The sequence below is a fragment of the Pteronotus mesoamericanus genome, unplaced genomic scaffold (genome assembly GCF_021234165.1).
Source record: "Pteronotus mesoamericanus isolate MK-2021 breed Mesoamerican mustached bat unplaced genomic scaffold, CSHL_Meso_final scaffold_85, whole genome shotgun sequence".
Lineage (NCBI taxonomy): Eukaryota > Metazoa > Chordata > Mammalia > Chiroptera > Mormoopidae > Pteronotus > Pteronotus mesoamericanus.
Window position 1 is genome coordinate 7,122,170 of NW_026555329.1, and position 23,707 is coordinate 7,145,876.

General features: G+C 40.7%; 1 protein-coding gene across 1 annotated transcript in view; it reads right to left on the reverse strand.

Moving 5' to 3' along the window:
- Window positions 1-20,763, reverse strand: part of ITGB8 (integrin subunit beta 8) — a 76,703-nt gene extending 55,940 nt beyond the window's left edge. The window contains exon 1 of the mRNA XM_054564511.1: window positions 20,194-20,763. Coding sequence (XP_054420486.1) covers window positions 20,194-20,320 — 127 coding nt within the window. The 5' untranslated portion in view covers window positions 20,321-20,763. The remainder of the gene's footprint in view (window positions 1-20,193) is intronic.
- Window positions 20,764-23,707: the final 2,944 nt, after the last annotated feature.

A 23,707-nucleotide genomic window follows, 5' to 3' on the forward strand; every position in this document is an offset into this window, starting at 1 on the left:
TTTGTCCTTGAACGTTATATAAACATAATACAAAACTGAAGTCTTTATTAGTCTTTTTCATTTGCTCTTTCACCTAGCATTCAGAATATATGAAACATAATTTTACTGTTGAAATAGACACCGATGCAGATATAATGAAAAGAATTAATTCATTGTGGCAAAACATCAGCTTACTAAAATAATTTTTGCAACAAGTGCATATTTCAACTGTGCTCATATATAATTAGTTGAAAAATTCATTTTAATTATTATAGTTTGCTACAAAATTATACATTCAGAAAGTACTACTTCTTAGCAACAACACCCAGACCAAAGTATTCCCCTCTTCTGCCTCTACCATATTGATTGTTTCAAACTTGTAGCAAATAAGCATTCTGCTCATGAAAATGAAAGTGAGTATCTTTATGGGGAAAACCACTTTGTCTAAATAATCTTGCCTCTACTTGTATTTGGAAAAACATTTACCAGTATTTTTGTTTAGGGAAAAGCAGCTTGGATTCCCTTCTTGTCTTCTCTGTTAGTTGCCTCAGTGAATAGGTACATTTGATAGTCTAAAGGTATATTTGAAGAAATAGGTGGTGGTATGATAATTTTCAATCCCTTTATAGGAGCTCAGAAGAAAGGGTGAGGGAATGGGGACATCATAAGAAAAGCTAACTGTCTTGGCTCTCCAGAAGGAGAAACTGAGAGAGTGAGTCTTGGCACGTGATTCACGGGAAAAGGAAGTACGGTAAGAAGGTCAGGACCGGCTAAGGTGCTAAGCAACGATGTTAATCCAGTCGAAGTTGTCCCCAGCCTGATTTTACCCAGAACTCAGAACACAAATGACACAACAATGTTGTGCCACTTTGGGGTGGGGAGGCGGGGTCTGGCTTTTATACCCTCCCATCAGTCGTCATTGGTGACAGCAGGCTGGAGGGGCTGGGAGGTTAGGGCGGGTTAATCTCCTGAAATCTCTGAGCTATGTGGCTTGCTTTGATGGAGGCCACTTCTTTTGAGAAGGTGGCAGCTGTGAACTGTTAAGGGCCAGAACTCAGGGCAGACGGGGTTAGTGCGCCACCCCTATGAAAGGATGTCTAGACAGCCGTCTCCAGACCTAAGGGGGCCTGTCTCATGGAAGCCAGCGCTACAGGCGGCAAAAGGGAAAGGGGCCTGGACCACTCACATCCCCGTGGAATCGCTGCCTCCGCTCTGGGCTGTCTCTCAGAACTGTCTCTGATGTAAGAGGAAAATTCAACGGAGCTTTGATAATAAGCAGGATTAATGTAGATGCTTTTTTAGCAGAACATTACTTCACATGCAACAGACCATACACTTTGATGAGATTTTTATTGATGTTTTCTTTTTCCTTGGAAAAGTAAGACTACTAGGCTGTCAGTTCTTGGAGGACAAGTGCTTACATGTTTCTTTTAGGCCCAGAATCTGAGCCCAGCACCTGGAACACACTCAGTAAAAGTGTGATGAAGAAATGGTATTCTAAGTGGAGATCAACTTGACAGTTTAATTTCTTAGGTTTTTCTAGCTCTTGGTTATTTACATTTTAAAAGAATCTTCATTTCCAAAACCAATTTATTGAAAAAGGCAATATGATTACATTTACTTAATGATCCACATCTGCATGAACCCTTCTTGATGTTTCCAAATGTGAAAAAAAATACCTCAGTGACAAAATTCCTTTCTCTATAATTGGTTTTCTGATATTGTACAGTGCTGTTGATTTGTTCTAAAGCAAGGCTAGTTAAACTCAATATATGATCGGATGATTGAATTGAAAGAGTGCTTTTTAAATGCTACCATTATCAAATACAAAAACATGAAATTCACTTTTTTCTCTTATTGCTCAGATCTAAATCCAAATTCAATTCAGCAAGTTCCCTGCCCCCCAAAGTTAAGTAATTTCTTTCTGAGCAGAACTTCCTTATAATGCCACTGTTAAGAAATAGCACTTTATCTTTGCTTCTCTGCAACCAGGTTTATTAGGCTTTTATTACATGTAATCTTTATGTTTCAGAGACAAGTTCCAATCTCCTTTGTTACACAGTAGAAAGATTTTTGCCAAAGGGGTGGGGACGGGGGAAGCCACTTTCAACACTGGGCAGGTTAAGAAATGCTAGGGCAAAGCTACGCATTCCATCAGTCTGCCCTGCCCTGTTCGGGGCAATCCTGAAGTGAGTCAGAACGGCATAAAGTGGTGTGGGATGGCATAAATCAAAACTCTGGTCATGATGGAATTTACAGGCAGAACCATTGCGAAGCCACGGATGACACGAGTGAGTGTCAAAACAGGCCATCACGAGGAGGGCGCTCTGGTGGAGTCACATCACGGCCATTCATTGTGATTCATTGACACACATTTTAATCAACTTTGCTTTGGAAAACTTCTGACTGCAGCATCCGTTGGATGCTGGTATAGCTTACGGTCTACAAGAGAACACTTGTTAAGTCGAAAGGGGGCACTACTAATTACCCTGGCGCAGCAGGTGTAGGTACACCGGGACTCCTCAGATAAGCTGACATCTAAGGTCACCCGACACGCACAGTAGTTTCGTGGTAGAGAACAAGAAATAAAAACAATGATCAAGGTGACAGGTAAGTGTGAAAGGAGAAAGAGAACGGCAGAGTTAGTGATGAAGGAGTCTTTACATGAAGGAAGGACTGACAGGCTCTGAAGGATAAGTACCATGTCGAAATCTGGTTAAAAGTTTTTAGATTATATGCCACCTACACCTTGATATATATTCACTGATGCAGGAAAGATGTGAAAGAGTATTAAGGATCATTGTCCCTTGCATTTGAAAATGACTTTGTGGTTCATATTATTTCCTAGACAACGAAGTTTCTCTTGGTGGGCCAAGCGGGTATTCAATCCACAACGATAATCATTCCTGGAGAGGATCAACATTCAGTTTTTCAGTTGCTTCTTTACCTGAGTTCATCAGCTTGTCTTCTGACACTCACTCACCTGGTGGGACTTTGTGAGAGAGTAGGAGAAACTCAGGGAAAAAGAAGCGGCTCGAAACACAGCACCTTTCAGTAGAGCTTCAGACTTGGAACTTCAAAATGGATCAAAATCTCAAGATTCAGGGAGGGCTCCAGAGGCCCCTCGGAGGCAAATTCTGGTTAAAGCTGAATTTGTCTAACTTGGAAAAGCAGTATTAGTCATGTGCTTTGTGTCTTGTTTTAACTGGAACCTTTCCATACATTCCAACTGTCCTGTTTATGAGGCATACTCCCTTTTTATAAAAGCCAAAATATTCACCGGTTTCCCACTCTGTTGCTCTAAATAATGTTTTTAATTTAACATACTAGAGTTCCAGGGGCTCTTCCTATTTTCCTCTCTAACTATTGGCAGGTATGAATTTCCCTTTTCCCCCTTAAAAAGAAAATCACACCATAATTCATGTCAAAACTGCAAATGCTATAGTTAAAGGCATAAAAGAAATGCCTCAAGATAGTAAAAAAGAAATGCATTTTCTACATTATATTTTTTAAACCTGAAGTTGCATCACAGGTGCACACTTAATTAGAGCAGCTAAGAAACACCCTATATTGTAAAGACTTTCATTCTAAGTAAAAATAAATAAATTAAAACCCAAAGTGAATTTTAGTTCACTTCACATTTGGTTTTCCTGTGATTACATTTTACTTTGCCCCTTGAAACTCAAATCTGTGTACACAAGAGGTTAAAATTAGAGAAAACATCAAGAATTTATTAAGTGATTACTCTGTTTTGGGCCCTGTCTGTATTATCTTATTGAAACTTTATGAAAATTCCTAGGAGGAAAGCATTACCATGCCCATTTAACAGATGGGGAACTAAAGCTTAGGCAAAATATCATCCCAAAGTCACACAGCTAGTAAGTATAGAGACCAAGTCTGGATCCAGGTCTGATTATAGAGGCTTTTGTTTCCCCCTTAAACACTATATGCAATCAGGAATATCATGAAGAAAGACAGTTATACCAAAGTATGATTTAAAACCCTTGCTAATTGGACTACTGTTAGTCCTTAAGTGATGACTCAATAATAATTCCCATGTAGGTCAAGACAATTCTTTCACACAAGTAGTTTGTCATTTTTCCTGTCATCAGTCCCACTTTAGAGATGAAGAAGCTAGATTCTCCCCATAGGATTATTTTCTATCTTCAGTGCCAAAGACCTCCCTAAATTTTTCAGTGCCCTTTTTGAAATTCATTTTGTTTCCATGCACAAGGAAACTTTGAGTTTTAACACTAAACCCCAGCCTGAACATCTCACCAAGTGCTGGAATTTGACTGGTTGGCACTCTTTCAGGATGGGGGAGCGCTTCTCCATTTACAACTGTGTTTCCCCAAGTTCTTGCCAGGGGATGGCTCTGGGCTGCATGCTAATTAGGCAGAAGCACTTGAAATGATTTTTGTAGTTGCTGTTTCCATTTGTGAATTTCCAGTTCTGCCTTCGAAGCCAAATCTGGAATAGGGCAGCAAGCAACTTGTTCTATTCTCTGCCTATCCTCTGACCTCGAGTTCATAATTTAACTTTGCTGAGGTTTTGCTTCTTTGCTGATGAGGTAGGGAAAATGCTCCTCCTCTTTATGTGCTGCATTCATCCACTGAGTTGTAAAAACACTTTAAAAAGTAGAGTATGAGTGAAATGACATCATGGAGATGTCGTGGAGAGCATGTGCTTTAAGGCATGTACAATTCTGTTTATGGGACTATTTTAAGGTGCAATATATTTTAATATGGAAGGGTTATTTTAAAAGGCCATCTGATACCCTATCTGTTAGGTATATCAGTTGCCCAGTAATGCAGAATCATTCATTGTTTTATGTTTTAACATTGTCAGCAGGGAGGCACAAGTAAACTTTTGGAAGGATGGGAAGTGTTCTGTATGCTGATTGTAATGGTGGTTTCACTGGTCCACGCGTACACCTGTCAAAACCCACTGATCGACGCTTTCAATAATTGCAGTTTATTGATGCAAATTATATAAAAGTTGATTTAATGAGCATTTAAAATTTTACTTTTGAATTCAAAGGAAATTTTGAATTATAATCAAAAGATTTCACCTAAATATTTTATAAGGTAGAAATGTAATCTTCTATAATACTTTAATTACTTTAAAATATTTCAGATAATAATTGCCCAGTTCAATTTGATTGGCAGGAATTTCTCTATAGAGAGATATGCAGATATATACATATATCAATTACCTACATTTTACCTCATAGTGTTTAGTGTGTACTTCCTAAGAGCAAGGACATTCTCTTACAAAGTCATCACAGAGGTGGTTGATTCAGGACATTTACTACTGATGCTATATCACTAACTAATGTATAGTCCATATTATACTATGAAATTCTCATTCCATATTCTTCATATTTCCCCAAATGGTCCAACTACTATTTCTCCTTCCTCAAAACCCAGAGTTATCGGATTTCCTCATTCTTAGGTAAACCTCCAACCGATGCTTTGACCCCTCCTTCTCACTGGCTGCTTGTGGTCTTCTTTCCTACTCTCACCTCCCAACAGTATCAGCCTCTATTCTTTCAGAGTTCAAAGCTCTTATGTAGTATGTTCTTCCCCATCTTTTTTTTATCATCACCAGGTACTTTTCTAAATTTTACAATGTATTCATCACCTTACTGATGGTGTCCTACCTCCCTAGGTCCCACGTTACCGTCCACATCATCCCCACATCACGCTCCCTTCACCTTGGACAGTCACTGGAAATCCCTGGGGTCAGGGACTGTGGTGGGGAATTCTCATGAACTAAAGGGGCCACTGGATCATGAAACCATGAAAGGGTTCTTAGGCCCAAAGAACACAGAGAAGCAGAAAGAGTGACAAATTCAGGAAGAGCCACCGGACAGGACAGAAGGCAGGCTTCTGAGCCAGCAGTTCTGAACACGAAGTTGAAAATAAACAGTATATCAGACACAAATGGGGTGATGCAACAGCTTAAACCTTAGCATCTGAAGCTGCCTTCATGGTGGAGTACTATCATAAGCATATTAAGGATTAACTCTCTTCCCAATTCCTTTCTTACCTCACCGAGCCCCTGGGCCTTGCTTTTATTCATCTCTTGTTGACTTTCATCATCATTTTTTCACGTGCACTATTCTAATTCTTTCTCCTCAAATCTCCAACCTCTTCCACCAAGTCCTCATACTTACGATATGACCCTAACCTTACCTTTGTATTACCTAAACTAAATAACTTTACTTTAAAAAAATGAAATTGTCTATGTTCTCTTTTCAGAGGGAGAAGAATTTTCCTCCTTGCCAAGATCACTCCCTCTATCTTTCTAGTGAATTGCTCACTCAAAGGCAAACAATGATTTCCTATTTTCATTTAGCAAATAGCATTTAGCAATGTTTAAATGCCCTCCATCTTTTCATAGGGAGTAGGCACTTTATCACTTCTTCCATTCTCACAACTAATTATCTTTCTATATCTTAGACTATTTATACATCTCACTAAACTAATCCTTGATGACTTCATAAACTAACATGACTTTAAGTCACCTTCTTGCACATGATCACCAATTAGTATCTGTAGTTCCAAACTCTCATCCATGTTTCTATTTTGACTTTTCAACAATCTGTGGGAAATTCCACCTAGATTCCTGTTAGAACTTCAAAATTTGTAAGTCTTAAATAAAAATTATCTTCCTATCCATTAATAGCTCTTCCTGACTTGCCTGACATTTCTGTTAATTGTGTTATTTTCCTGGTTACCCTGCTCTAACCCTTTGTGGTCAACCTTGACTCCTCGCTCTACCATAATCCTAACGACCTGTCAGTCACCAAGACTTTTTTGCGTTTACCTAGGCATCTTTAGCATTCATTTCTCCATTAGTGAGCTTCCACCCTAGTTTAGAAACATTTTTATCTTTTGCTTTATTGTAACAACTTTCTCACAGTCTTTTACCTCACTCCTCTACCACTGATTCATCATACACACTAGTGCCAGATTCACTTCCTGATACACTGTCCTTAATGTATCATATTACTGCCTTACTAAACAATCGAATAAAAAGCCTTTCCTGCTGAAAAGTAAAGTTCAAACAAATCTACCTCTATCTAACTCTGTTCTCTTTCACTTCTCTTCTGATGCCTTATGTCCTGACTGATATCTATGCCTCCTCTCCTTGCTTGCTGGGTATTTCCTGGGTATTTCCCTCTTTGCAATCCCTCCAGACCTCCAGTATGCAATTTACACACTTCTCTCACAGACACATCTTTGCCATCATTTCCTTCCTGTTCCCGTCAGATGTATGTGATCTCTGCACTTTGGAATCCTTTTAAAATTTGTGATTCTTACATTCTGCATTGATTTATAGTTATTTGTATGTATGTTACTTAGTTATGTTATTTGTTTGTTTAGTTCTGTGTTTTGCACATGTGTATATAATTTCCATATTACGCATATGGAAATATATTTAGCAAGAAACAAATTCCCCCAGGAAGGGGTAGTGTAGGGAGTCTTCGGTAAATCCTTTCACTTCCAAAACATTGTTGGTTTGTGCCACCTGCAGGTATGACCCTCAGGTATTGTACACTTCCTCAGACAGGCAGCTTCATCATCTGGGGTCAAGGGCATACCACGGCACACAAAGCAAGTCTCTCTTTCACTTGGGAATCCAATTGTGATCCAGTTGGAGATCCAATAAAGTGAACCCTGTCACACCAGAAGTAAATCAGGCTTCTTCAAATATCTTCCCTTCCTTCCACAGGAGCCAAGAACAAGCCCAGAACCTCCCCACCCCTTCACCACTCAGAGCCTCATTACCATATCTACCTGGAATGCACAGAGACTAATCTCACTCGTTATTGTTTATGTCAGTCCTAGGAGGCTAAGACTTGCAGATGCCCCCAGTTTTCCCTCACGCTCTAATCCCTACAGGGCTCTACACAATCTCTTCTCTCCCTCTCTGCACCTCTTTACAGCCCTCACCTTGTGCTCTCCAAAATTCATAGTCCATTTCCAGAACAATTCCCTGGAACAATTTTCCATTTATTTCCCCATACCTTCTTGCTCTTACGAAACCCGGCTTCCGCTGAGGACGGGGCTTCCCTTGCTGATCTCGCAAATAATGGCTGCTGTTTTTCCCACAACTGGCAGGACGCTGGGCCTGGAGGCAGATAGCCGCCCTCCTTATTTCTCCTCATTGCCACTTCCAGGGTATTCCCCACCCCAGCTTTCACACTCCGTACGCAGATTATGTCACCCAGAACCCTGAATTATCGCAGGCATTTACTGACTCCACGGTGATGTCTTGTCATTCCGTGAGAATTCTGACTCCTCGCTTATTATCACACTCTCCAACAGTAGTCCTATTTCAGTTCTTGGAAATTTCCCTGTATATGCAGGCCATCTTTGCAATACCTCCAGGCCTCACTTCCTTGTTCTCCAATTATTTTGTCCTCCACTCTGATTTAACCACTCACTTCCATGGCCATAGCTCTAGACCTTGTAATTACCAGTAACTGCAACCTCTCCACATTCTCAGTTTCCCGTATCATCCTGTCTGACCACACCTCCTGTCTTTCCATCTAACTCACTCCTTGCAGGATCTTGACACCATACAATCGCCACCTCCAGTCCTTCCATCCTCCCATCTGTTTCATATCTCTTACATCCCTTGATAGTCTCTGTTTTCTTGACTCCGTCTCCAATTATCCACAAGGCTAACTCTGTCACTGCCTTCAAAACTTTGCTGAAACATCCCCTTTCTTAATTCAATCAGTCCCATCTAATTCATTTAAAACAGCAACTTCCCCCTACCCCCTAAACCTTTTCTACTGTTTTCCATAACACTTATCACTTTCTAACCTGCTACATAATTTGTTATAATCATGTTTACTTTTTACTTTTTTAATGATTTTTAAATTTATTTTTAAAGAGAGGGCAAGAGAGAGAAACATTGATGTGAAGAGAAACAGTGATCAGTTGCCTCTTGCACGCCCCCAGCTGGGGACCTGGCCTGCAGCCCAGGCATGTGCCCTGATCCGGAACTGAACTGGCCGCCCTTTGTTTTGCAAGACAATGCCCAACCCACTAAGCTACACTAGTCAGGGCATGTCTACTTTTATTTTTATTTCTGCCTCCAAAATGTAAAACTCGTGAGGACAAGGATTTTTGTCTTTTGTTTCCTAAGGTCTTTCACATACCTTAAACAGTGCTTTTCACAGTTACTGCCGAAAAACCTCTGTTAAATGACTAGCAAATATTGGCTTTTAGTTTAAGTTGTAGAATATATTAGATTATAATAAATGTTTAAATGCCAAAATCTTCCTTTAAAGTGTTATATCATTGAGGTAGATGCTATCCTGTTCAAAGTTCCCTCCAGGTTTAGAGACTTGGCTCACATACCACGTTCTAATGGGAGAAGGCAGACCATAGACAAAATAAACAGAATGGAGACAACTTTTAGTCTGCTATACATTCTATTTATATTATCTGTGGGCTGCCTTCTCCCATTAGAATATAAACTCCATGAGGGCAGATATTTCTGTTTGTTTTATCTATTGCCCTATCCCCAGGGCTTAGAGCAATATCTGGCCCTTTGTAGAGACTTGGTACACATTTGCTGAATGAGAAGATGAATGCATGTCTCCTCTGCATCGACCAACATGTCCTACGTGCTCTCTGTCTCTGACGTGACATGTTCACTTCTGTGTCGCTCAAGTAACTTTCCTTCTCTCAGTCAACTCTGGAATATAGCTCAGGATGCCTCCTCTTAAGAGGGAGACTTTGTTCTGTTACTGCACGTACTCTCTCTGACCATCATTCTCTGCTCCCCAGCACTCTTTTATATCCCTGCTATACTCATTTGATAAATTAATACTAATATTTCTGTTCTTTCCCTCTTTACACACTCATTTGACAGTTTCTGCTAATAGATGAAAACAATGCAATTAATCATGTGTACTATTAGGGTACAGGATATACAACCTGAATTTTGCTTTATGTTGATGCATTTTACAACAGTCTCTAGGAATACACTCTACATAAGAAGGTAAATCATATGTATAATAAAATCTAAGTAGTTGGAACCTTAAGTTAGTCAAGCTCTACACTGTAATTCTCTGCTAAAGCATAGGAAATATTGAAACGAAGTATTGACATTTCGAGGAGACATCAAGGTTCTGTCTTGGTAACAGAACACATTTGACCTACGTCCTGTCCGAATCAGAAGTGTAAAGCCCTGCAGCACAAATGGCCCAGACCGCCCGCCTCAGCCTCACATCCCTCTCTTGTACTATGACCTCACACAGGTCTCCAAGCTGAGCTACCCCAGCTGCACGATACCTTACTTCTCCTCTGTTCCTAATGCAACTGGTACAAGCCAAATGTACCTAATAGGTGCTCAAGAAAGACCTTTTGATTTACTGATCGAATGATAACTGTGAGGCTTTCCTCAAATCTCAAAGACTGAACGACGTACTTAGCATGACAAGAAATTTTATAAATACGTCTTTAAAAGATTTTCAAAATAAAGAGTCAAAATATGAATGATCGTGAATTTAAGGAACTAAAATACCACCTTTCCTGTGTACTCTAAGTAATCTGGGAATAACTCTTTTTCACATTCTCATGGGCACTCTGTTAGATTATTATAAGATTTCTTGATTATGAAGAAGAGGATAGGCAAAGATTAGGTCAAAAAAGCAAAGGACATTATCATCTGAGAATAGAAAGCAGAAAATTCCACTTCTTAAGGAATCGGGAAGTTATAATGATTTGGATGGCATTCATCCATCTATGAATTGTGAGTAGTTATTTAATATCTGCCATAACCATGGTATTATTCATGGCATTGAATAGAGGGTACCTGTCTTGTGAAGTTTATAGAGTAACATCAAATATGGAAGTATGACAGAACCTTAACAAATATGCTACAAAAAGGATTAGGCAGGCCGTTAAGGCAGCAGATGATAGGAGGATATCACCTGAAGGGCAGAGAGGGAGCTCAATGAAAACCTGAGGGATCTGCCAGGCCCCTTTATTACATGATTACCTGATTGCCACTCTATTCTGTCTGGCTCCCAAATGTATGCTGTCTGTTGGAAATCACATGGTATTGCTGGTTGCTATTGAGAGTCAGCCCATTTAGCTGGATCAGTAAAATCTGGCAAAACAGCAGCAGTTCACTCAGAGAAATGTAATCATCCGCCAACATCCAACACCCCAAGTCTAATCTTTGATGCCTGAACCCCTCTGTTTCCTACTCAGCTTCCCCTGTACCTCCTTTCTCTTTTTGCCTTCCAACACCTAATTTCTCTTTTCAGGTTCAACCTCTACACTTCTGCTAAAGACTCCCAAGCTGCCTTTTAAAAAAATACACAATCAAGCATGATTATATTTGAATGGGAAAGGAGCTATTCCCTCATTGTGACCAAGACTTATAGAGTAAGCCCCTACCCTGTCTGATCTACATTACAGATCCACTGGGCCTGCAGACATAGGTCAGTTTATTGCCCCTTCTGCCCTGGACAGCTCTGCTCTATTTCCAAACAAATGGCAACTGGACTCCAAACTCTGTTCTAGGCTTCTGTACTCGCCTGTGTCCTTACCTCCTGAACAACCCTGAAACACCTAGGTTTTCAGCACGCTTCACCTTTTCACGCCAACAATTTAGAAGGAGAATGATGAAAGGACTTTTTCCAAATATGCCATGGGTATATAAGTAATTGGTAATATCCTCTCAGATTCCAGAATTCCTTGCCAGTCTCCCAGTGTTCATGTGGTATCTCCTATGATCTTTTGGATGGAGGGGGTTGCTGCACATCTGTGCAACATCCAGCCTTGTTTAAGCAACTCATTTGGACCATACTGGGCCATTTACTGTACAGAATCCTCAAAGCCTTAGAAAAGTGAGTTTGTGCAATTATGAGTAAGTTCTTAAGACCCAAATTTCTTCATACATAGGAGTGCCACTATACTAGAGGGAGGTATGCTTCTAAAGTTTGTGTAAGACCATATTTCTTGGTATTGTCTAGGTGTTTAGTTCCCTTCTTGTCCATAAGGAGCACTAACAAATATCCTAAAGTGGATTGACCAGTTACTAGGTCCAGCTACTATGGCAGCTCTACAGAACTTGCAGTTCTTTAGTCCTGGTGGAGTACTCTGGAGCTTAAATTCTTTAACACAGGCCTACAAGCATCTAATTTGGTCAAAAGGTCAAAACCCTGGTTCAGTACATGGGATTTCCTATTTTAAAAAATAAGCCCAAAAGAATTGTTAAGTACGCAGTGTGGGAGAAAAGAGCCCCATGCCATCTGGGCAGTACTTTGGAAGTCTATCCTGCAGGGAAGTGGTGTATAATACCCAGGATAGTTCTAACTGACCAAACATTTCTGCACGGCCAGGTAATTCAGACAAAAGTAATACTAGTCTTTTTTAAACTTCAGAATCAAATACATCTTGGGGAGGTTTTATCCAAAAAGTCTTGATATCCAAATTTTCATAATGCCCATAAATCAGTTTCTACTCCAACAAGTCTATTACCTGATAATCTCATCTGCAACGCTGTTCTCAGAGAGTAGTGACCTCTGGCATCAATGCTATGCTGACCTCCAAGTAGCCAATGGTCAGGCCTGGACATATATATCAACACTGACAGGGAACACTGGGCTCCTTATTCACCAGCTATGCTACACTGCCCTCAGAAGGGCACATGTACATGCTTAGCAACTCCCTCCCCTTCTCCCACCTTGTCTCAGGTCCATCAGGTGTCACCGAGCATCAAGTGGCCTGTGATTCTTTAAGAGGCATTAAACATGCTATATCCTCTGAATTAAAGACTAGTGCAAATAGCATTTAGCCCTCCTATTTCTGTGATCAACTTCAGAGGTCAGGCACCGTGATTGTATACATTGGCCCTCAACTTAGTGCTCTGGTTCTATGTGGTTGTGGCTGAAACACTCATTGAAAGGGACCTTTTGAACCAAAATTCAAGATGCCTGAAACTGAGTCCCTTTTGGATTGTCTTTTTCAGTGTTACTGTCTTCCAGATAAATTCTTTTGGAACTTGAGCCCCGTGTATCATTTCCAGAGATTTTTCTTTTGCAAATTATGGTCTACTTGTCTTCAATTCACCATAAAAATCTAAGCCAAATGCACAAAAAAGGCAACAGAGCAGTACCTTGGGAGGTGTGCCTTGTACTAAGAAAGAAACTAGCTAGATCATTTTTCTGCAAATAATACAGTTATGCTACAATGGGTTCTTTGTTTCCAACTAGAACAGCCAGTTCTACAGCAATTCCTGCATACCATCAAACCTTCCTGCATGCCTTGTTCTACTGAAGTTAATGAATACCTAGGCATAGCCAGCCTGGCCTCTTTGCCCAGCTCAAGCATGAGATTAAGAAAGACATTCTCTAGTTTGGCACCCCTTAAGGTACGTCCTGTAAATGTAATTTTGAATTTTTCTTTTATTTTTTTTTTCATTTGATCTTATAATGTTCTAAAGTGCCACTGAAGTTTAGTTAGTGGTAATACCTCATTCCATAAGGATGAAGATTTCCACCAAGCTCTTTCCCCTCCCAGTATCTATAACAATTTCTAGGGAATTGTACTAAATGTGTGGCCCTCACTGAAATCAGAAAAAACTTCTTGTACCTGGGAAAATGTGGTTCAGTTCCAAGGATAGGACCATGGTACTTCATGTACAAGTGGAACAACAGTATCTCAACTCTGGCTGCATTTTCACATCAGCATATCAACTTTTGTTCTAAATATCAACTTTTTGTTCTAAAAGAAAGTTGGGTCCAAAATCATGAAAAACATTAAAACATTCCTGGCAAAAGGCCACTGCACATCTTACTTACTTAATAAGACCTATTTGGCACGTTTCTTTAGAGCTGACATATGTCTAGTCTTCATCCTCCTGTCTTCATTACTAGCCTTTCTCTCCACTTCAAACTTGGTTTCATCCAGGGATTTTGGCTTGAATAAGCCTTTGGCAGCTATTTTGGTTCCATACTTTGAACTACCTGGGGACTGTCATTGTTTGGAGGCAATTCTCTAGACGAATCAACTGCACCAGTGCTGATCTGGAATGGCAACAGACCCTGTTTTTGACAAATATAATAGTGTTTTTTTCGTGAAAACAAAACAATCAAAATACCTGGGAAAGGGAGATTACATCTCCAAAACCACTAGAGTAACGATGGTTGGCTTATTGATAAGGTCAGCATGGAGGGCCACTCTTTGAGACCCTCTATGTTGTCTTAAAATATGAACTTTTAATACCTAGAATAATAGCATTGAAAATAAAAGCATGTTTTAGAAATCATTTTAATATTACATATCCAATAAGACAACATTTTCATTTTAACTTAATGATCTTATTCTTATTTCCTAAACTAACTTTAGTTGGGAAACTTTTAAAGTAACTCAGGAAAGATAAATTTAATATGTGTTTAATATTAGTAGTTTCCTAACAAAAATTGATCCCATTAGTTTTGTTAATAGGTAGGACCGTTTTAATTAAATTGTGAAATCTCAATGGAAACCATTTTGACTTTCATTGTATTTTCTTTGATATGCAAATTATGGCAATTTACCGTGAAAACGGAAAGCAGGTCACATTAAGATTGGTTTTTAAATTGAAAAATAGTCCTTTCAGTCCTTGAAGGTGGTATGACAGTGTTTTTTTCCTACATATTCATTTACCTATAGATATTCAATATATACCAGCTGAATAATTAAATCAAATTTGGCTAATTCATGTCAGTAAAATGTTCTTTCCTGTGACATGTTTTAAGTTAATAAGACCATATAAAAAATAAAACTGAATCTATAATATGCGTGCACTAGACTCTCACTATAACACCATTTGCAAGAAAATACAATTCAGTGTAATCTGTATACATCTTAGGGTTTAACGAAAAGCTTTTAGTTACTAACATATAAAAATACCTTGACAGGAGAGATAGTTCTCTTCATGCATTAATCTCTGGTGCTTTCATTGTTTGCCACCTTCCTCCCCCATAATATTTAAATTAATAGGCAAGTCTGCCCCTAACTTTTTCAGGAACAAAACGAGTCCAAATGGTGGTGGGCATAACAAGACTAAATATTTACAACTCATGCTAAGAAACCATCAAGTAAAATAAGTTCTATTTTCCTAACTTGATAAGTACACATTTATAAAGTCCCAGAAGGATAGGTCTGAATTTAGAATTCCACACACTTTAGATTTCTGGTTGCGAACTTGGCAGTGTATAAAGGGTTGCCCATCCAACCCTGATCTTCCGCTCTTCTCTCTCACTTCCAGCTTTATTCTGTATTGAAAGTGGCCTATCACTTACCTGCACGGACACTCCGGCCTGCATGGCCAAGCTCTGTATGCCTCCCCTCTCCTAGGGTTTGGCAAATGGGTGGGTGGCACAGTCATCCCACAGGATGGCCCTGAAAGTGGTTTGCGGCTGTCTGGGCAGAGAATCCTCGAGATGATCTAGAAGAGGACGGAAAACTCTGGACAGGCGTGGCTCACGGCTTCTTTGCCTGTGGGGAGGGCCAGAGCAGTGTAGGACCATCTCTGCCCCGAAGGACAGTCTGTGGTAGTGACTGAGAGTGCAGAGGCAAACCCACAGAGGTCTGAATCCTGGTTCCATGACTTAATGTCAGCTAAGACATCTTGAAGAAGTTATCCAATGTCTCTTTAATTCATTTATTTACCTATAAAATGGGAATAATTAGAGTCTATACCTAAGAGGTTGTGGGTATTAAAGGATGTATTTTCATATTATATGTCCAGAGGGTGTCTGGCATATATCAAATACTTCACAAATATTAGCTATTGTTATTCTTTTAACTCCAGAATCCAGAAAAGTGCCTGCATGAGGCTATAGGTGCTTTAAGAAACTCTGAATGAATAATAATTAAATGGTTAAGAATAGTTTGTCTTTCTATTACCTTTCTTAGTGTTTGGTTAGAAGTGAAGTGACTACAAATTCCAGTTTGCATAGCCTAAAGAGAAGTAAGTTTTAAAATAAATATTGAGGTAAAAGATCAGGATCACTTTTTATAGTTAATTATCAATTAAAATAATTATCACAGAAATTTTGAAAGCAAACAACTTTGTAAAAAGTAGATTAAAAACTAGAAAGTCTCTATTTTGATATTTGCTAATGATTGACCTAGAAGGTCAAGAGCCTGCTTTCTCAGGCGGACTGAGAAGGCTAAAACAAGTGTCTTATTAGTGTTAAACCTTGTATAGTAGAACTACCTTTTAAAGAAAAATATATTTGTTAAAGTGCCCATTCTAACGAGGATTAGAAAAACAGGATGTTGCCAAAGTGTGACCCCAAACTACTGCAAGACTGATATCACTTACTCACATGAGGAAGGGTATAAAAGAAGCAAGCTTGAGGGAGAAAATTGGAAGTTTGTTTTTGAGTACATTAGGGTAATTTTGCCTTTAGAAATACAGTGGTAATGGTGAATAGGCAGTTTGCTGTACCCTCTGGAGATCAGACCGGAGTTGTCATCATAGAAATGGTACTCAAGACCCAAAACTGGATCAGTCCACCTAAGAACTTAGTATATGGCCAGAAGACAAAGTCCAAGGACTGCGTCCTGAGCCACTCGTACTTTTGGAGGTTGGGACATAAAGAACTGACATCAGAGATGGAGAAGGAGCTTGAACCAAGGGAATGTGGGTCCAGGAACCAATGAAAGAAGTGTTTTGAAGGAAGGAGTGGTCAACAGTATCAAATGGCTGACATATAATAGGTAAAGCAGAATTAAGACTGAATGGGCCATGGGATTTTGCAATAGGGAGGCCATTGTGATTTTAACAGAGTAATATACTTGCAGAGGTAATAAAAAAAGTCCAACTGCAATGGATTAAAAAAAGCAGATAAGGAGAACTAGAGACAGCTAGTATGGACAACTCAAGAATTTTGGCTACAAATAAGAGTGAGAAATAGAAGAGGAATCACAGCATGTATGGCTATGCATATGCTGTAAGTGATCCAGTAGAAAAGAGAAAAACTATGATTGAAGAGACAGGGGTAACAACCCTTCCAACTAACTCAAACAAGGTATACTTGCTGGATTCCATTGGCATAAAGTAGTATTTGTCTGGGGAAGTGGATTTATCCATGTTATGTTTTCCTTCTTCATATACATGCATACCAAAAAGTTGTTACATACGCATATTTTTAAGAAAAATATTTTTAATGGAGCCATAATAGAACCATTGGAAAGTAAATGGTTGAAACTATCTTTGTTTGCCTCCCTCACTTCTGCATTCTTCCCATCAAAGATAATGAACATTCTTGTGGCCCTAAATTTCAGCTAAAAAAATTTATGTTCTGGGATTAATAAGTGTGTTACTCCTCCTGCAGTATTTTGATTTACTGAAATATTTAGGAAAAATGATATGAGAGATTTGCTTCAAAATAAGTCAGCTGGGGAACAGAGATGAACTGTGTGGGGAGAGAGATGAAAAAAGTTGGCCCCGAGTTGATATTCATGAAGCTGAGTGGTGGGTATATGGCAATTCCTTACACTGTTCTCTCGGCTTCTGCATGTGTTCCAAAATTTCCATAATATTAACTTAAAAATTAGAAGAAACATAGTGTTGCTACCATGCTTAATTCAAAGATACCCATTTCAGATAATTTGGTAATAGGTGAATATTTGAGGCACAGGAATTTTTCTGGCGTTTTCCAATCTTATCAGTTACTTTGCTTTTATATACACCACAAACTTGTTTTTTCATCAGAAAGTGTCTCAGTTGCTTGGAGATAGACTTAATTTGGGCTTATTGTGCAAATAATTTGGAAGATTGAATTTTCAAAATAAAGGCATGGTTCTCTTAAATATCCTCTCACTTTAGGTAAGCATAAAAAAACCCCAAGAACACTTACATTGTGAAATACATTCTGAGGTAAAGTAATACTACAATTAAAAAGCAATGGCAATCCAGCTGGTTGTTATTTAAAAGAATTAATAGTGTATTATACACAGGAGGTGAAATTACATTGTAATAATAGTTAATACTTTTTAAACTTTTCTGAAATGTGTTAATCTTATATGGTTGTATAAAATTTAAACAAGATTTTTAACTTTTCAAAACTAGCAAATGTAGAAATAAGAGTGTTGCCATGTTAAGTCTTCAAATATTAACTGCTAGGTATTCTTTAGTGTTTTCCAGTTACTCATTAACCATTCTTTAGTGTTATTGTTACCATAATTGTTGGTAATTTCCACCAGGAGAATTTGAATAATGAACTCCAACAAACTGTCTAGATCAGAAGAATGTTCAGGTTTTATTAGTAATATCCCCCTTGCTCATGATATATTCATTAATAAAAGTCTGCTATGGATTTGGGACCTATAAATTCTACTTCAAAAATTAAACCCAAAGTTACATTGCTATGCAGTTTCTGGTTTCTTTTGTGTGGCTTTAATGCCCTCAACATTTCCTTGGTGTAAACTACTGAGCAAGGGAACAAGATTTCCTTTGTAACTGATACCTAAATTTCTATTCTGCTTTAAGCGTCTAATTTGCACTGTGAAGACATATAATTTGAGACTTGTAGCTATATCACGAAAGTACAACAGTTTATGCTGATCTCTAATTTTCTGAGTTGTGCTGGCTGTAATTTAAATTTTTTGCATGTTTTTAACTGCCCTGCAAACCAGTATACATGAGAAACCTTTGTATATTGACAGAGACTGGGAAAAGGATGCCTTGTTCTGATTTCGGATAAGCATTCCCTTTTCACAACTGCAGGTGCAAGGGAGCCCATTCATAATATTTGCTTCAAATCAGTTATAGTTACTGGCTGGAAATACAGTGCTATCACTTGAGAACTTGGCTAATTGTGCTTGTGTTTGCAAGCACAATGAATATTCAAAAATTATTACTATTATTAGCAAGTTCTGGAGGCGAGTAGTACTCTTTCCATGTCTATGTATTGGGGACATAATACATGCTTTGACATGGTTTTGGTCCTTTTACTACTATGTGTATATGTGTTTACTAAATCTAGAAAAATTCTTTGTCACTTATTAACATGGGATGGAATTATGCTCAGTGGAAAATCTGCTGTAACAAATGTGTGTTCCACTTAAGAGATAATTGATAATGAATGTTACTCTTTCCTTTGCCTTAAGTTTCACTTATTTTTAAATCAACAAATAAGCCAAAAAAACCCACGAGATAAAAATTTACTCTTATTGCTCTCATTTCACATAAATGGGTAAATCTCATTTTGAAACAAATATTAGACAACTGTATATGCAAAAAATAAGTGAGGCTAGCTGGATGTTTCCATTGTAAACTCACATATAAGGTTATCACTTGACCATTTTAATTAGCTTCAGGCAGAAACCTGTCACACCAATTCAAAGCACTGTAGAAAATTTTAGTCTACAAAAACAATTATAACTCTCCTTCACCAGAAGAGGTAAGAGAAAGACTCTAATAGAACTTCAGGGCTGGATGTCCAAACACATATAAAGTCAGTTAAAAAAATAAGCAGGCAATAATCATTGCATTGGACAAATACCTGTTTGGCGTATGTATAAAACAATAAGAACTCATCCCAAATTGATGGTTAGTACTTACTGTATGTTTTTACTGTTTGCTAGTAACCCAGTGGTGTCACCTGACATTTGCATATAATTGAAAAGTGCCAAAACGCTACTGCAACTTTAATTCATTTAGGCTGATCACTGTAATACAAGAAACTTATATGCCGCCATCCTTTCCTTCCATGGCCTCGAGAGCAGAAGGCTCTCTCCCATTACACCAATTTATCCTAAGCCTTGAATCAAATGCAAGCTAGTGGTTAGCCCCATGTACTAGAAAGATGGGGAGGGAGGGCATCTTTGAGGATGCCTTCAAAGATGGGGCAGAACCCCTAAACTTGCTTCTGTAAATACGATCGCCCACTCTTCGAACGTCCATTCTATTATGGCTTCCCCAGCATCCACGAGCCACACACAGTATCACCACTTATAATTATCGCTGTCACTCCGGGGCGGAAATGCTTGACACCTGGCCTCCCTTAGATCACATGTGATGGAGGACGCTAGCACACACCGCCCCCTTCTGAAATTCTAAGGGTAGATACAGGGAGGGTGACCGGGCCACTTACCTGGCAGGGATGTCTTCGTGACAGCCCTAGACCTTTGAGTCAGAGAAGAAAACAAAAGAAAAGAACAAAAACAAAAAACTTACCACTTTGGCCCAGTCCAAGAACAACTGAAAGCACCCAGGCCGCCCGGAGAAATGGGGCAGGACCTGGCCGGCAGTTTTGCAGGCAGACAAATGCGGCAGTAAAAAAAGCCAGGGCCGAGCAGCACATAATGCAGAGCAGCCCGCAACGCGCCCGCCTGGCTGCTATCCGGATGCGCGCTCGCGCCTCCCAGGCGCACCTCGGCGCGGGCGGACCAAGAGTTGCTAGGACGTTTTCAGCAGGCCCGGCAGGCGGACCCTGCGGCTCGGAACAAGCGGTGCAGGTACGCTGGCCCGGGTACCGCTAGGCATCTCAGGGCCCCCGCGGCCCTCCCAGCTCGGCACGGCGGGTCTCGAAATCTCAGCAAGAAGCACCTCCTCCGACGGTCAATGGCCCGGGGTGGCGACGCGAGCAGGGCTCTCTGCAGCCCGCTCTGGGACAAAGAAAAGAGCTTTTGTTTCTCTCCAGCCGACGGGAATTCTGCTGCATAAATCAGCTTAGCGAAGAGCCAAACACAATCAAATCCAAACAAAGCCCGAAGCTGGGGGGGAAAAACCAGCCTAATGTACATTCACCGAGTGATGCTGCATTTGTGGGAGGGGGCGCCGGTGAGGCCGAAGGGAAAAAAGTCGATGGCGCATCAATCAGCGCCAGTTTCTTCCACAGGTGGGCAGGGAGGCCAACTCCACTTAGTTGCAGCTTTGCAGCCTCGTTAGCTGAACAGCGGGGAGTGGAAGCAGCAGCGTCCTGGCTGGCGAGGGAGAAAGCTCCGGGTGCCAGCAGCCGGGGAAGGCTGCTCCGGGAGCGCCCTAGAAGCCCCCGCCGGCGCGGGCGGACACAGAGCTAGGCATCGCAGCTTGGCCAGGAGTAGAGCGCACCGCCGCGAGCGAAGGAGGTTCCGCGGGGGTGCTGAAGCCCGGCTTCGCGGGGCGGGAGCTTCGTGCCCTGGTTCTTTTGGCCCCAGAGTGCAGTTCAGGCGTTCGGTGGTTCAGAGCCCGGGCTGCTAGCGCGCTCTGGGGCGAACCCCGGGAGGATGCGAAGTAGGCGAGTTGGTGGGGGGTGGGGAGGTGTGGTCCTGCCCCGGCCCCCGGGTGAGGGGTTGGGGCGGGGGGACTCCCGATGTGCGGATCGTTAGGGGCACTCGGGGCCGTGAGTTGCTAGGAAACCGCCCCACGCTACGGAGCGCCTCGCCTCGGCAGTCGCGGCAACAGCAAAAGCTCGGAGCAGCGTGGGCGGGACATTGATGAGGCATGAAGTCACTGCGGCCCACACTCGCTCTTTGTTTTGCTCACTCCAGCTCTTTTTCTCCCCCTTGGCTCCGATGGTTGCCATTCCCGTAGTTCTCAAGAACTCCTGATGCGTACCCGCGCAACAGGAATCGCAAGACCTGTGCCTTTTCCCTGCTCCCCGAATTCCCGAACCTCAACGCTCGCCTAGCGGGTGTAGAGACTCACTCAGCACGAGTGGCAGCTGCACGCAAACCCCAGCCTCTCACCGGGCTCGGCGCAGTCCTTTGTTTGGAGATACTCACGGCTCGGCAGCTGCCGTATGCAAAGTGGAGTCCCGGAGCCTCTCCCCACCTCCAACAACACCCTCCGTTCCGCGGGTGCGCACTGCCCACTTTGCTTGCAGAGTTAGGCGCTTACCCTTTGCCCCACCCCAAGACTGTCCGGCGTCTCGCTCACACTTGGAGAGTTGGGCCAGTCCACAGGGGCTGTACTCAGAACTGCTGGCTGAAATTTTCTCGGCTCCTCCACTCAGAGGGGAGCATCGACCTTGGGCTGGACAGCCCTGCTCTTTGCAGGGTCTGGTGGTGACCCTGGGCTCTTCGCTAGTTAGTGTGTCTTTTGACCTTAAGCGTCACCTTCCCGATAAACGGAACAAAGAAGTTACAAAGGGCGGCGAAACAGGAGAGAGAGGCTAGGAAAGGAGATGAGAGCATTTCTGCCTGCTTGCAAATCAGAAATTTAGGCGCAAGCAGGGAGCGAGTGTTTTGCTGGGCAACTGTCAGGGAAGCCGCGCGCCTCCTTGGGTCCTGTCATTACTAAGCTAAACCAAGGAAGAAAACCCAGCTCCCCGGATTGAAAGCAGGGCAGTGTTTTCAATCGAAACACAGGGTGATGCTTCTCTTTTTCCTCCAGGGGCAGGAGCGGTTCGCCCTGGCGTAATCCGGCCTCTCTTTTTCCACTAGCAGCCTCCTCTTACAGGCATCAGATCAATCCAGCCAGGTCAAGGTGAAATATGCGGGAGTTTCCCTACTTACTTGCTTGATAGTTTCCATCTCCGTATTTGGAGTAAAAAAAACAAGTAGGAGGCTTTCTCTCTCTCTCTCTCTTTTTTTCTTTCTGTTTTCTAATTGTTAACTAAGTGAATGGAAAGTACCTGATTAATAAACCACAACATTGAAAACTCCCCCTTTTCAGGTGTGGACTGCACATTGAAGGCCACAGAATTAGCTAAGCAAACCAGGAACCCACTTGGAAAATTACAAGTGCCCTGGATCTACAAAGCAGGTTATTTTTGTTTGGTGTTTTTTTTTTTTTCTTTTCTGTCTCCTTTTTTTTTTTTTTTTTTTTGAGACCAACTGAATGATCTAAACCTGAAAAACCAGTACTTATAAACACAATTCCACTAGAGGCAATGTACTATAGATAGGTAGAATAAAATCCTGCTCAGCTTCATTACTTATTTTCTTTCCTTAGTTCCAAGTTTGAATAACTGTAGTTTTGCTTTTCGTGGTCTTAAAGGAAAGGCCTGAAAAGTGGCTGGATGGGAATGGGGACTTGAAATTTGAACACAAAATGAACATATTCAAACTCTAATTAGAACTCTTCAGTGGTGTAGCATGCGTATGAGTATTTTGCAGAGATTATTTCACAGTCCAAAGGAATGCAGCCACCCTCGAGACAGTGCAGTGCCATACTAAAGAAAAAAAAGTCAATCCATAATACCTACAAGGGTCTGTGTGTAAATGCACTCTATAATGCACTCTTTCTTCCTGTAAAGAAAGACTTCCCCATTTTGTTTTGTGAGGCCGAGGCAAATATATTTCAGGATGTCACTTTTATGGAGTTGTTGAAGAATAAACACAGTGCTATTTATCACCACTTCTCAGTTACAAAGAGGTTATAATTCTGATTATGAAAATAAAATAAAACAGAATATCCCAGCTGTGAGTTTGTGATCCTTACAAGTTGTTTACAAACAAGCTGTCTGTACATTTTGGCCTATAAAGATAAAAGTCAATTCTCCTGAACCCTGCAAATCATCTGTAGAGTTTTCTTACAGTAAATATAATCAGTACCCTAGGAACAAAAAGTTTCCTTATTTCCAATAAATGTCATTGGTCACCACAACTCATTTGTTTTCCTGTAAGAAAATTTACAACATATTGTGGAGAAATGTGGCATGATCTTCCTCATATTACCTGAAGAATTCTTTTTATTTTACCTGAAGAATTCTAACAGAAAAAAAAAATGTTCCAGATTAATTCCTGTCTTTATCAAGTTCTACTGT